This window comes from Syngnathus scovelli, chromosome 18 (genome assembly GCF_024217435.2).
Source record: "Syngnathus scovelli strain Florida chromosome 18, RoL_Ssco_1.2, whole genome shotgun sequence".
NCBI classification, from domain to species: domain Eukaryota; kingdom Metazoa; phylum Chordata; class Actinopteri; order Syngnathiformes; family Syngnathidae; genus Syngnathus; species Syngnathus scovelli.
In genome coordinates this window covers 8,534,153-8,547,025 of record NC_090864.1, presented here as the reverse complement: position 1 = coordinate 8,547,025, position 12,873 = coordinate 8,534,153, and the positions used below count along the sequence as shown (strand labels likewise).

Sequence of the window (12,873 nt, the reverse complement as noted above, 5' to 3'; positions counted from 1 at the left end):
CGATGAAAACAAGTAATGCACCAATCTCCTGCCTTTTTATTCAAGCTTTTGGTCCTAGATATTGCCATTTTATGCAATTTAATATTTGTAACCACCAGGTGTCAACCTCAGCACATGTACTAGGAACAGAGCCTGAAACTCCAGTGAGACTATTGAAGCTATTGTATGTGAAATAAAATATAAACAGTCTCACCCAGTTAATTTGGTTCATGTATATAAGGGTTGAAAATTCCTCAATGGCAGCCAAATTGATGAATTTAAATTAGTCCATTCATTGCACATCAATTTGATTTATTAATGCTATTCCGGAGTGGACAGCCTAAGGTCATCTTTTGGGCAACAATTGATTTAGTATCACTTATTGAGAATAGCAGGCCAATCTGTGCTGCCTGAAGTCTTCTTCTTTCTATCACCAGCCCTCAGAAAAACTCCAACACTTCTCAAGATGCCTCCAAATTCCTGGCCAAATGAAGCCATTTCTTTGAGGAGCGACGCAAGGGCATTCCTCATCAGGGGGACACAATGCCCCCTTTCACCGTGAACTGACTCAGAAATTTCACAGGTGATGGGAGGAACCGTGGACACTTGATCCTCCTTCTTCTATCCAATGTGACGCATTGGAGGGAAGGGAAAGATGCTGAAGGGGAGTGGCTATCTGGGAGAGAGAACAAAATGAGTCCAACGGACGGTTCTCAGTGGCCTGGTTTACAAAAAAAGGGTTCTGGGCTCCTTGAAGCGAACAGTTCCAAGTCATTGACCAAGCAGGGTCGCAGCACCAAATTCTGGGGCCCCATGCTGGAGACTGTCACAATCTGCTCTGCAGCTTTTAGCAACAATTATGCATAATCATTTTTTTTTTTTTTTTTACAAAATCTACAGTTGACCAATATCTGACTGAACTCTGTTAACCTTTACACTTTCCCTCTACATGCGTCAAAATATAGTCCAAGCATATTTTCCCAAAAAAATTATTGCACAAATGGCAGTCAAATGCATTTGACAAGGGAGAACCATCTTATGAATCTCTTCCAAACCGTTTAGTTCTGCGCTATTACACGTGACACGTGGATGTCTTACGTGTGCCAACTGGAGGACTTTAAAGTAACAAGTAAGGCTCTGTATTGGCAAACGTTGAAAAAGCAAACTCTCCCTCACACATGCACACACACCAACACACACACCCTGATTTAAAAATGTAATTCCAAGACATAAAAATAGACAATTGACTATTTACATAACGGCAATGTTGTTTTGCACTTCATTCATTTTCCAGTGCATGTCTGAACAATTCTGGTTCACAATTCGTTATATTTAGAAACACAAATATTGAATTTTAGAACCAAATGTGTAGTCTTTCGTAGTTTGGGAGAATCTCTTCCTACTCCTTCAACAGTTTGTTTCAGACGCCTTTGGCGACTACCCCCTAGACAGTGAACTCAACTTTTTAAATGGACTCTTTCACCATTTGGAGCGATGAATGCGTTGGGTATTTCCAGCAGCTTTCATGGAAACTCTCAAGTCCTGAATACATCATATCATCTGCAAATATGTTACAGAGAAATTGTTGTTTTAGTTTGCTTTGAGTGGACCATTCATTTTCAGGTTTTATCACCTCAAGACATCGGTATATTATCAATAAATAATTTAAGCTGTATATATGCCGTATGAGTTGAAATGCAAGTGGAGCCATGTTTAACGCTTCCTACAGAAATGCATTCCGAGGAGGCAGCCGCATCCCGTCCCACCCTGCCTGTCTTCTTGACCCTGTGCATGTGAGTGTGTGTTTGACAAAGTTGATGTGTCAGATTGGTGTGGAATGCCAATAAGTACTTACCAGGGTCTCAAGTCTCCACTTTCCTCGCTCAGTGAACAGCTGTGATCCTCAAGCGCTAGCAGTTATGAAGTGGAAGCATTCAAGTCACGCTAATTGTTTGAAGATTGCTTGGAAAAAAAATGAAAGTTGCGATTTTTATCATTAAAGATGAGATATTTTGAGTATTTGTCTACTTTTCACATCCACAGAAAAGTAGACAAATACTCAAAATATATATATTTTTTTAATATAAGATGATGAAGGGATATTCAATATAATTAAAGAGGAAGTTAACCCTCATTTTTCTTAAAACAGTGTTTTGATTAATTGCGGAATATGAATTAAACAGGAATAATCCACCTGTTTTAATCCATCTCCGAGGGCGGCCATTTTGTCACTTGCAGTCGATGGAAAATGACATCACAGTTTCCAGGTTTGACATCACAACCAATCACAGCGCACCAGTTTTCTGAAGCTAAGCTGTGATTGGTTGTGACCTGAGATTGTGATGTCATTTTTAGTTGACAGCGAGTGGCAAAATGGCCGCCCTCTTAGTTGGAGAAAAACGGGTGAACGGTTAACTTTAAAATCAAACTCATTTAATATTATTTTGGAAATAAAGCATTTTGAAGTTCTTTTGGCAGACCATCCCCGCAGACAACGTTTATTTCTAAAACACTCAGACATGCTGAAACGGAACTTCAGTATTACATGCTCGTGTGGATGTAATCCATCTTGATTCATGCCATAAGATTTAAAAGCAATAGTACTGAAAAACAGCTGCGGGTATCCGAGTCACATCTGGCCTACAGATGCTCCATATTGACAATTATCATTTCATTATAATTACATTTATTGTCGGATTCGAACTGAGTTAAAAGCTTTATTACGCATCCCCTTAATGCAAGTTCGTGCTTGTGTTCTTTACCAGACAGAATGAGTGACTCAGAAACGCCGGAGGGAATAAAAGCTCAGTCTTGTTCTGCAAAAGAGGAAAGAGGAGTTCAAAGCTAAAAACAGAATAATGTTAATGTGATAAATCATTAATTGCCATGCTAATGCTAGCGTCACTGCAAGACTTTGGAGTTCGGTACAGAATAAGTTGCAGGAATCGAACGACTGGTGAGGGCAGGTCAGCAATCCAGGGATGTGGCAGAATGTGAGGAATGCTACCTGCAGATTTGTCCAACCCACAGAATGATAGCATCGGAAGATTTGCTGACTAATGACTATGGGTCAAAGTTACATGATATTAGCAAGAGCTGTAGCATTTTGGCTGCTAAAATTGACGAGAACAGTAGTTGAAGAACTACCGCATTACTGAAATGGAGGAAAAATGTGTAGCAATCAAACTGTCCATCAATTATCTCACAAATCATATCCTGCCTCACAATGCTTCTGTGAACTTCCAGAAATCTCATTAACTTGACATATTTGACATCTAAGGAATCTTCTGTGGATGACTGGAGTCCCAAAAAAAACAACAACAGAGCAAGATGAAATCATTTCCAACTTGTTGCAATGTATAGTGTGATGATGCCTTCAAATTATAAAAATAATACTTGCAAACCTTCCATTGCCACGACTAGACTGTGGACTGAAGTGAGAGCAGAGAAAGGGCTCTTTATACTCCTCCATGGGCAGTATGTAAACAGTGACAGTGACCGGTGACTGCCTTGAGCATGCCTGTGAAACCCTTTTAGAATTAAAAAAAAAAAAAAAAAAATGAATGCATAGTGCAACACCAGATTTGATTGTGATTTTCTGACTAGTGAAATAAAAGCAGACATTTCATCCCAGGGAAATAAATTAGCTTTTATAGCAAAAAGGATAACTCATCTGATGCTATTTTCATGAGAAATTAAGATTGAATAGAAATATGGGAGTATATGAATATTTTAGTTGCATCTTGATGCTCTCCTTTATAGCTCCTTGACAACTTTGTCCATGTTTGTCTTTCCTCTTTCCGAGGCGCGTTGTGAAGCAGATGGGTGGACCCATAGGAGAATTTCCAGCCCCGTGATTTGCTAATCGGGGGCTGGTTCCCTTGTCATTCCCCCTCTGTGTAAACGTAGCTCTGGTTTGTGGATTTTGCCCAGCCCTCCTGCCCGTGTACTCACCAAGTGTAGCGAGTGCAGTCGGTGCGTTTTGGTTAAAGCCCGACGACCCTCACTGGGAAGCTGGGCACTGGCAAGGAGGATCGGGGGCCCCGTGGTGGCTGCAGAGAAGAGGCATAGAACTCATCACATATGGCTTCTTTGTAGCACAGTTTCCATCATCATTTGGGATTGTGGAAGGGACGTCACTTAGAAATCACCTTGAAGTCGGCCCAAAATTCACTTGACGACTATGGAGATGCAGAGGTGGTCCACAAGGTGGAAAACGAAACGGTGGCTTATGGATTCTTCTGTAGCTGCATTTGTTACGTTAACCCTGGTTCTACAGACTACCGGTATCTCGGCAGGTAAGAATACTGGCACCATTAAAAAAAAAAAAAAAGTAAATATTACCCGACCGCCTGCAAAGTGATGATGGAGATTGGGGTGTATCAGACTTTTGCGCACTTTAGAGGAATCGCACCTGAGGCATGCAAGTTACGCACCAACGTTGACGAGAGGTGCGTAAAGCTGAATTGTGCGCATGTTTTTTGGGGGAATAAGCAACTTTACGCATGGATGGAAAACCGCTCGGCCAATGCTGGAGCACGAATTATGAATCATCCTCAAACACTTGGATGTACAATGCTCAAATGTGACTTCAAACTTATCTGAGCAATTCATGAAGTGTGTATTTATGATGGGTTGGTTGCGCGCATTTTATCAGAATTACGAGTGGTGAGGGTATAAAGCTCCAAAATGTCCGCAGGGAGCAAAATTGACCAGGCAGGTTCACCCTATCACCACACTGGCCTGGTCCACACTGAAGGCCAAAGAGCTTTGGCCCATCACCCCCCCTCCTCCTCACCCCCTCCCCACCTGGTGCCCAACTCTTCTTCCTCTCAACTTTGCACTTAGATGTTTTTTTTTTTTCTTTGCTCGGTCTACTGGCCGATGTGTGTCTTGTGTGGGAATGCTTCTTCCCCCTCTAAGTGGTGAGCAGTTATTTGATGATGGTCCTTGTTGCACTTCCCTATGATTTAGAAGCTTTCAAAGAGCAGGCATGGGTGCAGGTTGAGTTGACAGCCGTAAAGCTTGCAAGCTTCTGAATTATTGCTGACTCTCCACGGATAATTTATCAACATTGGCAATTTAGTTTGGGCTCTGTAATGACTCCATAGGTGTGGAAAGAACCAAATTTGACAGTTTAAAATCATGACTATCTCCTTCTTTGATTTTAACGGTCAATTATGTTCTTCTCGGAGGTCTTCATGACAGTTGAAGCTGTTTCTGCAGGGTGCCCTCTCCATCTAGCGGTGTACTGACATGTTTTCTCAGCCCCCGGGGCGCAGGTTCAGATGTGCATTCCACAAGACAAAGCTAGCATTTTCAACGTCTTCTGCACATAATGTGCTCAAACGGGAAACAACGACTAATCAGCTTCTTGCTTTACCTTGTTTGGCAATTATTGGAAATTATCGGATTTTTCAGACGCCGTATAATGACGCTGAGACATATTTATTATAATATAGATGATTCCACTTAAACGTTTCAATGAAGCAAAATTTAAAAAGAAATGTAGACATTTTTTTTACTATTACAAAGCATTCTCGTTTGAAAGGTCCCAATGTTGGTTAGGAAAAAGAAGCTGGAGCGCAGGTGAGAGACATATTGGAGTCTCAGGGAGCTGCAGGTGAAAAGGTCCTCCTTTCATTTACGAGCATATTTGTGTGAAGATGTACAAGCTTGGAATGACAGGTTCATTCCAGGTTTGATCTGCTTCATGTTTCACCTGCGATGAGAATGTTGATAGCAAGTGATTACACCTGTAATTGGCAAAATATCAAATATGGCCAACAGTCATGTCATATCACTCCTCCCCTTCTCCAGATTTGCATAAGGATGTCTCATCATTTGTCTCTCTCTCCGCTAACCTGGGTCGCTATGCTAACCGCCCTTCAGTGTCAACTCAATTCACCACATTCAATTGCGATTATTAACATTTTCGGAACGCTCAAGTGTGAGCGTTGCAGCCCCGCCAAAATGCCACATCTGGATCGAGCGGCGTTTCCTCGGAAAGGAACTCAGCAGGAGCTCACAATAATTTCCTCAGTTCACTCTCCAAAGTAAGCTCCATCCTTGGTTACAGTCTTCAGTGATGAGATCTTTCCTTGTGCCTTGACCTGGTATGTTTTACATTTGTTTTCTATAGCAGAGTGGCAAGCAGGGATCACACTGGTTGTATAACAGTTAACTCATTTGCTGCCAGTTAAAAATGGACGACTCTCGCCGAGAATGAGTTACAATTTGTGGAAATAGAAGTAGCCATTTGAGGTGTCGGAGTCATGTGATCTGCAGAATCTCAACTGAGGATAATATGCATTATGATCTCGCATTTGAGGTGTGCTTGTGGCACCCGTCTTATTGTCGAGCGGGATTAGATTCATGTTGAAACAAGGACTTGTGCCCACACCACGTGCTTTTCAGAGGAGAATAGCAAAGATCCCCTTGTATTCAGCAGTTCAAGAGACCGTTACAAGGATTAAACCTGCACATGCCAACCAAAAAGGGGGCGTGGCTTCCCTCTCCCTGTACAGTAGTATTCTTTTTATAGGGGGCGTGGCTTCTATTTATCATGTTTTTTTTTTTTCCTGTTGACTTTTTAATTGGGTTATAGAATAATTTGGACAAAGTTGTTTTATATTTACGGTTGGTTTTGAACAAGAAGCAAGGTCATGGTGCTTTCACGGGGGTCTCAGCGGGTACGACTGTGCCACACAGGCTCCTTTATGTGCAGGGCATCAAATGGAAGATAATGGAAAACCCGAGGAGACTCTTATCCAGGTAAACCTATCCTGGTGCAAGAATGGAGCTCAGTTGGCATATTGTTTACTTGGCCTGAAGGGTTTTCGGAAAAAAAAAAACGGAGATATTTTGGGGAGTTTTGGATGTATTCACACAAGCAGTCCTGCAACCTAACAGTTTTTTCTTTTGTGTCTTTTAACAGCACAGGAAGTGGATGTGCTAAAAGTATTAGAATTTCACAATTACCCAGAAGGAGTGACAAAAACATCAGGATTTTGCACAAACCGAAGAGCATCAAAGCCGGACGCTGCTTACAGAGTTGGCAAGCAGATCCAGATCAGTGCCCCTACCACGCAGCTATTCCCTGGTAAGACTACAAATATGGCCGTCTTATTATATTTGAGTGAAAGGACAACTCCAATAACGTCTCTGTCTTCACAGAAGGTGTTTTCCCTGAGGACTTCTCCATCGTGACTACAGTACGCCCCAAGTCTGGCCTCCAGTCCTTCCTGCTGTCTATTTACAACGGGCAGGGGGTCCAGCAGCTGGGGATCGAAGTGGGACGCTCACCTGTCTTCCTGTATGAGGATCAGAATGGAAAGCCAGCTCCGGAGGACTACCCTCTATTCCGTACACTCAACCTTGCTGATGGAAAGTACGTCAAAAACACATCGAGTAAAAAACAAAAACGTCATGCATGAGTGTAGAAATCTGCAGGGAAGTGACATGGCTTGTAAGAAAAAAATATTTTTACGTTGTCATGGTCTCACGCTTGATCTCCAGTGGTTGGACAAAAGCAAGAAACCAATGGCGGTTTTTCCATTGATGCACCATAGGTGCCCATGGCTGGCTTATCCTTCTCCTCAGGGGTCTTTGGGCACAGAGACAGGCGAGGGACTCTGGATTACAGGGGCACAGCAGGGACTGCAATGGGCAACCTGACCTCATCCATGAACTCACTGCCTCTGTTATTTTAGCGAGAGTGCTGCAGAAAGCAGTACTTCCCCCCCCACCTTTTTTTTTTGTAACCTCTTGGATTACCTCACCCAACCAGGAACGGTGCTTATAACCTTTTAGCATAAAACTGATTACATGCTCCCGGGTTCAGAAATCCTCGAGTTCTCACAAAGAGCTTTGCCTTAGCTGACATGAACCCTTGTGCAGGGATAAGAGGGAATAAATAAACAAAAAGGCTGCTGAGAAATTAATACATTTTTAGGAGATTGTATTGGCGTTTGCGGAAATACACGATTCATTTGAAAAACTGCTCGGTAGAATTATCGAAACTCAACTTCCTCGATACAAACCATTTGAAGTTAGCTGATACTTTGCTAGCATATAATGTGACAGGTAATCCTTCCGGGCTGTTTATTTTCCTCTAAACTGTGTTGTACGAGTCTCGTTCAAACGCAACCAACATTACGAGATTTAGGAAATCAACTCATACGTGATCCGATATAGACTGCCTGGATTGAGCTTTCATTGGTGCCAAGTCTCATCTTCCACCCCAGAACAATGTTTTGACTGTATGCCTCCTGCTCTGGTGAGGCAAGTCTTCCTGGATTCCGACACACACTTTCCACAATGTTCACCGTGTCTGTCATGCCGAGTAACCCAGAAGGAGGATTAAGTTTGGAGTTTAATGAGTGTAATCCTGTGTTAAACAAGGCCAAAGTGTGGGGGCAAGAATGTGGTCCACTGCTGCCTGGTATGCAATAGCTCTTAAGCACACTGGTAAATGCTCCAAAGTGGAAGGAGGTGTCATACTCACGTGTGACCCCAGTTAGCCCGTTTTATATCGAGATGTACCAAAATAATCGGGTAAATCATTTTTACCATCTTCCATTGCTGTTAAACAGGTGGCACCGTGTTGCTATAAGTGTGGAGAAAAAGACAGTCACCATCATTGTGGACTGCAAGAAGAAGATCATCAAGCCTCTCCTCAGAAGTGACCAGACCTCCATCAGCACCGATGGGATTACTGTTTTTGGGACCAGGATCCTTGACCAGGAGTTTTTCCAGGTAATATTCTGAGTGGTTTGTGTTTGGGCGTCTTGTAATTAGAAACAGTTGGCAGAATTCTTAAAAGGTTTTTGTAAATCGGGGTTATGTGAGGATAGAAGGGTGAAGAATGATCAAATAATGACACTTTTGGTTCTCTCTGGTGGAACGAAAAGGTCACCGAGAGGCTATGTTTACTTTTGAGAGAGGGCTGAGCAACCATTATTCGGACGCCATTTTGTTTGTGTCGTCAGTATGCTTCCTCATTGCCATCGGGACTGGAAGAGCGTAAAAAGTTGATCCAGGCACAATTTACTTAAAATCCTGATTTACTCCCATAAGCCGTCAGTTTTGATTACCTTCACGAGAGGGCCCTGAAAGCAACATCTGTATGAAACAGTACAGGCAGTCAGAGGCTGACAAAAGTGGACGTGCTGAAAATAGGAGCTGTGAGTACGCCAACAGGGTCTTCGCTGTGTGGTTTTTGGAACAGGTTTCCTGTCTGTTCTCTGTCCCCGCTTTCGGGGCAAATCCACAGGGCCCATTGCATGCTGGGATGTAAAGGGGGAAGGAAATACCGAAGTCTTAAGCATACACACGCTTACAATGAGAAAATAAACAGTGAAAGCAGTTTTGCTCAAAGTATTTTTGTTGGTAACGAAACTTGGGGTCTGAGAGACACTGATGCCTTTCTACGCTTGAAATATTAAGAATATGCTAAATCGTGTCAACAGGGATAGATAGACATTTTAATCATCAACATCTGCTGTAGGCAACATTTGTACTGAACATCAAATAACATTCAAATATTACCCATATTTACTCTTACCGCCATGATGACCTGTATTCTGCATAGACGTCTATTCATACCTATCTGGCCCAGGTTTGAGGTGGCCACCTTTGGAAAGGAATCTGCTTCAGATGAATGGAAGTCTTTCATTCCCCCCCCTCCTCCTCATCACTTCCTCATCTCCTCCCCTCCCTGTGTATTCTGCCCTTCCCGCTACCACCTCCCCTCCTACCTTGCGGCCTCGCCACAGAAATGAGACCACCTATTCATGTAAAGGTGACATGACTTAGCTGAAGTGAAGATATACATACCTGTCTGTTCCTTCGTTTCCTGCTTGGAACGTACCGATCTAGAAGTAGACGTCTATTTTACTGCGTCACTATTTCGTGAGTTTCAGAGCTACCTAATGTACGAGTGTGTGTATCTGCGTTGACCTTCAAGGGGTTTGGCTAATTGTTGTACGGGGGATGTCTAATTATAGCCGGCCAGGGTCAGACAAAAGGTTGCCCATGACTGACATTTAATGTAGCCCGAGGCAAAGGTACACCAAGATGTTGATGATTATATTTGAGAAATGACTTTTTGACGGGGAACTTGCAAAAAGCTTTTATTTCGGCAGACCGGAAGACTCCCAAACCCTAACCTTAACCCTAATCCTGCACAAAACATCTTTATCCCGTCGCAGCTGCTCTCTCTCAACCGCCGCCTGCCTGTCTGTCTCCGGGTTCCTCTCGGTGTTCCCTCTCTTGGCAGTTTTGAACTTGCCCCTGCTTGATCTTGTGAATTGGCTCGTCTTTGCCAAATGACATGGTTGCAATGTTATTTTTGCCTGGAAAGAAAGGTCAATGCGGCCAATTGGTTTCCAAGAAGCAAGCAGATTTAATGATGGTGTCAATTTATTTATCCCACCATGTAGAAGAGATAATCATTACAATTTCTGAATGGTAATGATTTTGTTTGAGGGTTAAACACCACGTTGCCACTGTGTATTTGTGTGTAAACGGGTAGCTCACAGATGTGGACTAATTAGAACTGACTCTAGGCCGGGGTTCAACCATTCACTGTTGGTCTTAGGGTGACACATGAGGTAATACATGTCAGCTTGAATCTGGACAAATCTTGATCTATCCTTTCCTGTCCGGTTTCCACAAACACACACCTTAGTTATTTCTCAAAAGGCCAATCATACCTTAATAAATGTAGCGAAATAAAATCCCTTTTTTAAAAATAGAGGCACCCAAGAAGGAATCTTAAGAGCTGAAATGGTGCAAGATGTTGATGGATGGTTAAACAAAGAGATTTACAAGGGGCTCTGCAAGTCTTAGCAAATGGATGTTTATATGAAACTACATGCTCAGGATCCATAGATCACATTTTTATGCGGGGGGATACATGCTCACATTCTCCTAGCAAGTTAGAGCCTGCTTTTCTCCTCTCGATGTTTGACTGGTAATCATCATTGACACTAAGGGCCTCGTTTACTAAAGATTTGCAAAAATTCTTCTGCTGGTCAATGGTTTGAAGTAAAAAGGTGTAACCTGCTGATTATGTTGTTTGTTAATAATCCCAGAATCTGTAAAGTCCTGAGAGATGTCACCTATAATTTTACATTATTGTTGTGGGAGTCCCAAGATGACCTCTGACATTGTTTTCCAAGATCGAAGCTTCGTCTTGTCTCTGACGCTTACTAAGTAAACACTCCCATGAGCTAATCCGAACATATTTGTTCTACTTTCCACAGGGTGACATCCAACAACTTCTGATCATTGCTGACCCCAAAGCAGCGTACGACTACTGTGACCATTACAGCCCGGACTGTGACACCCCTCACGGCGAATCCCTGCAGGCCCAGCAGCCGCAGGAAGAGGTCAGCCAATCAGGGAGAGTGGGACGGGGTTCCGCAGAGTACCTGTTTAAGACCCTTGTCTATTTTCATCCTCCAATAATTTCTTTTCAGCAGGTTTCACCATTTCCTCACACACTTTAATTGAATCATTTTACACATCAGTGTAATATAAAAATGTTAAAACATATGTACAGTGTGCACATTAATAACGTTGTGGTTACTTTTAAGTGCCGAACTAGATACTGTAACTGTACACACCTACACAGCATTCCTCTCCCGTGTGATGTCATAGCAAGTGGCTTCAGTCAGCTGTCAAAGCATGCCGTTGCATATACCTGGTTCAAGGTGTTTCCACATGCACATGCTTGAATAGACTCACCTGTGGACACCTGTGCAGTATCTGAAGTTGACCTGTAGGTAAAGTGTCGAGAGGGTCCGCTTTATTTTTTGACAGTTTTGGAAAGAGTCGGTTTCAATCCATCTACCTAACTCAAATCTTTCTTCCTTCTTATTAAGCTTCTAAGGATGCACAGAAAAAAATAATTAACCAAACATGCTATTTCTAAGATTTAAATCCAGTGAACAGATGCATGTTTGTCTACAATAAATCTTTCATTTAGTCGACCTTAGATGCTCTGAAGCATGTAATTACGTGCTTTTCATGAGAAACTTGCATTACTCCGTACTAAAAAAATGCAGCTGGAATATAGGGACTTTGAAGTTTGCCTTTTGTCTTCCACCACTTTATGAGCTCTTAAACATCGTGTCTTAAACATCGGAGCTTGTTTCCGTATTCCGCTCATCTGCTCGCCACATTCAGGCCGCTCCCTTATTCAGTAACGCTTGATTTATTTATTTATTTATTTATTTATTTATTTATTTATTTATTTTGCAACCTCTAACTCCACCCCTCTGTTACACATTCAAAGATTATGGATGTAATGTCATCCAAACTAAAAAAAAATAAAACTATACTGAGCATTTTTAATATTTTTTTAAAACATACAAATAATGCAATTATTTGGTTTGATCTATTTAACATGCTTTTGATGGTTGCATTGGATGCAACGTCTTCTCACCCTGCATCCTTGTGGCTAACGTTAACACGTTCATTCCCTCCCTTTCTCTCTCTCTCTCTCTCTCTCTCTCTCTCTCTCTCTGTCAACATCTTTAGTTCACTACTGATGATTTAGAATACTCTCAGTTCTATGATTATGCTGAGGGAGCCAGTGACATCGTTCCTACCGATGATGAGTATTCTGAGCCGCAGGTAAATGAAAAAAGGAAAAGCAACGTGTCGTTTCTCTTCGTTCTTTGGTTTGTCTTTTGTGTTGTCCGTCTCTTAATGTTATGTTTATATGCACGTTGATATTCCAAGTACTGAATTTAATAAGGCTGGTTTTGATTGACACTGTTATCTAACTATGGGACTCCTTTGAATAAATAAATTGGTACTAATATGAATTATAATAATGCTTTTTTTTTTCTTTTTCAATTAGCTTGACTTGTGAACGTGCATATA

General features: G+C 42.0%; 1 protein-coding gene across 5 annotated transcripts in view; it reads left to right on the top strand.

The window, feature by feature from the left end:
- The first annotated feature begins 3,895 nt into the window (after positions 1-3,895).
- Positions 3,896-12,873, top strand: part of col11a1a (collagen, type XI, alpha 1a) — a 28,155-nt gene continuing 19,177 nt past the window's right edge. For 2 of the 5 annotated variants that reach the window (XM_049749040.2, XM_049749041.2), the window contains exons 1-6: positions 3,896-4,277; positions 6,917-7,081; positions 7,156-7,369; positions 8,574-8,736; positions 11,247-11,372; positions 12,526-12,621. In XM_049749040.2, the coding sequence (XP_049604997.1) occupies positions 4,163-4,277; positions 6,917-7,081; positions 7,156-7,369; positions 8,574-8,736; positions 11,247-11,372; positions 12,526-12,621 (879 nt within the window). In that variant the 5' untranslated portion in view covers positions 3,896-4,162. The remainder of the gene's footprint in view (positions 4,278-6,916; positions 7,082-7,155; positions 7,370-8,573; positions 8,737-11,246; positions 11,373-12,525; positions 12,622-12,873) is intronic. The other 3 variants (XM_049749043.2, XM_049749042.2, XM_049749045.2) reach the window with 2 other exon arrangements.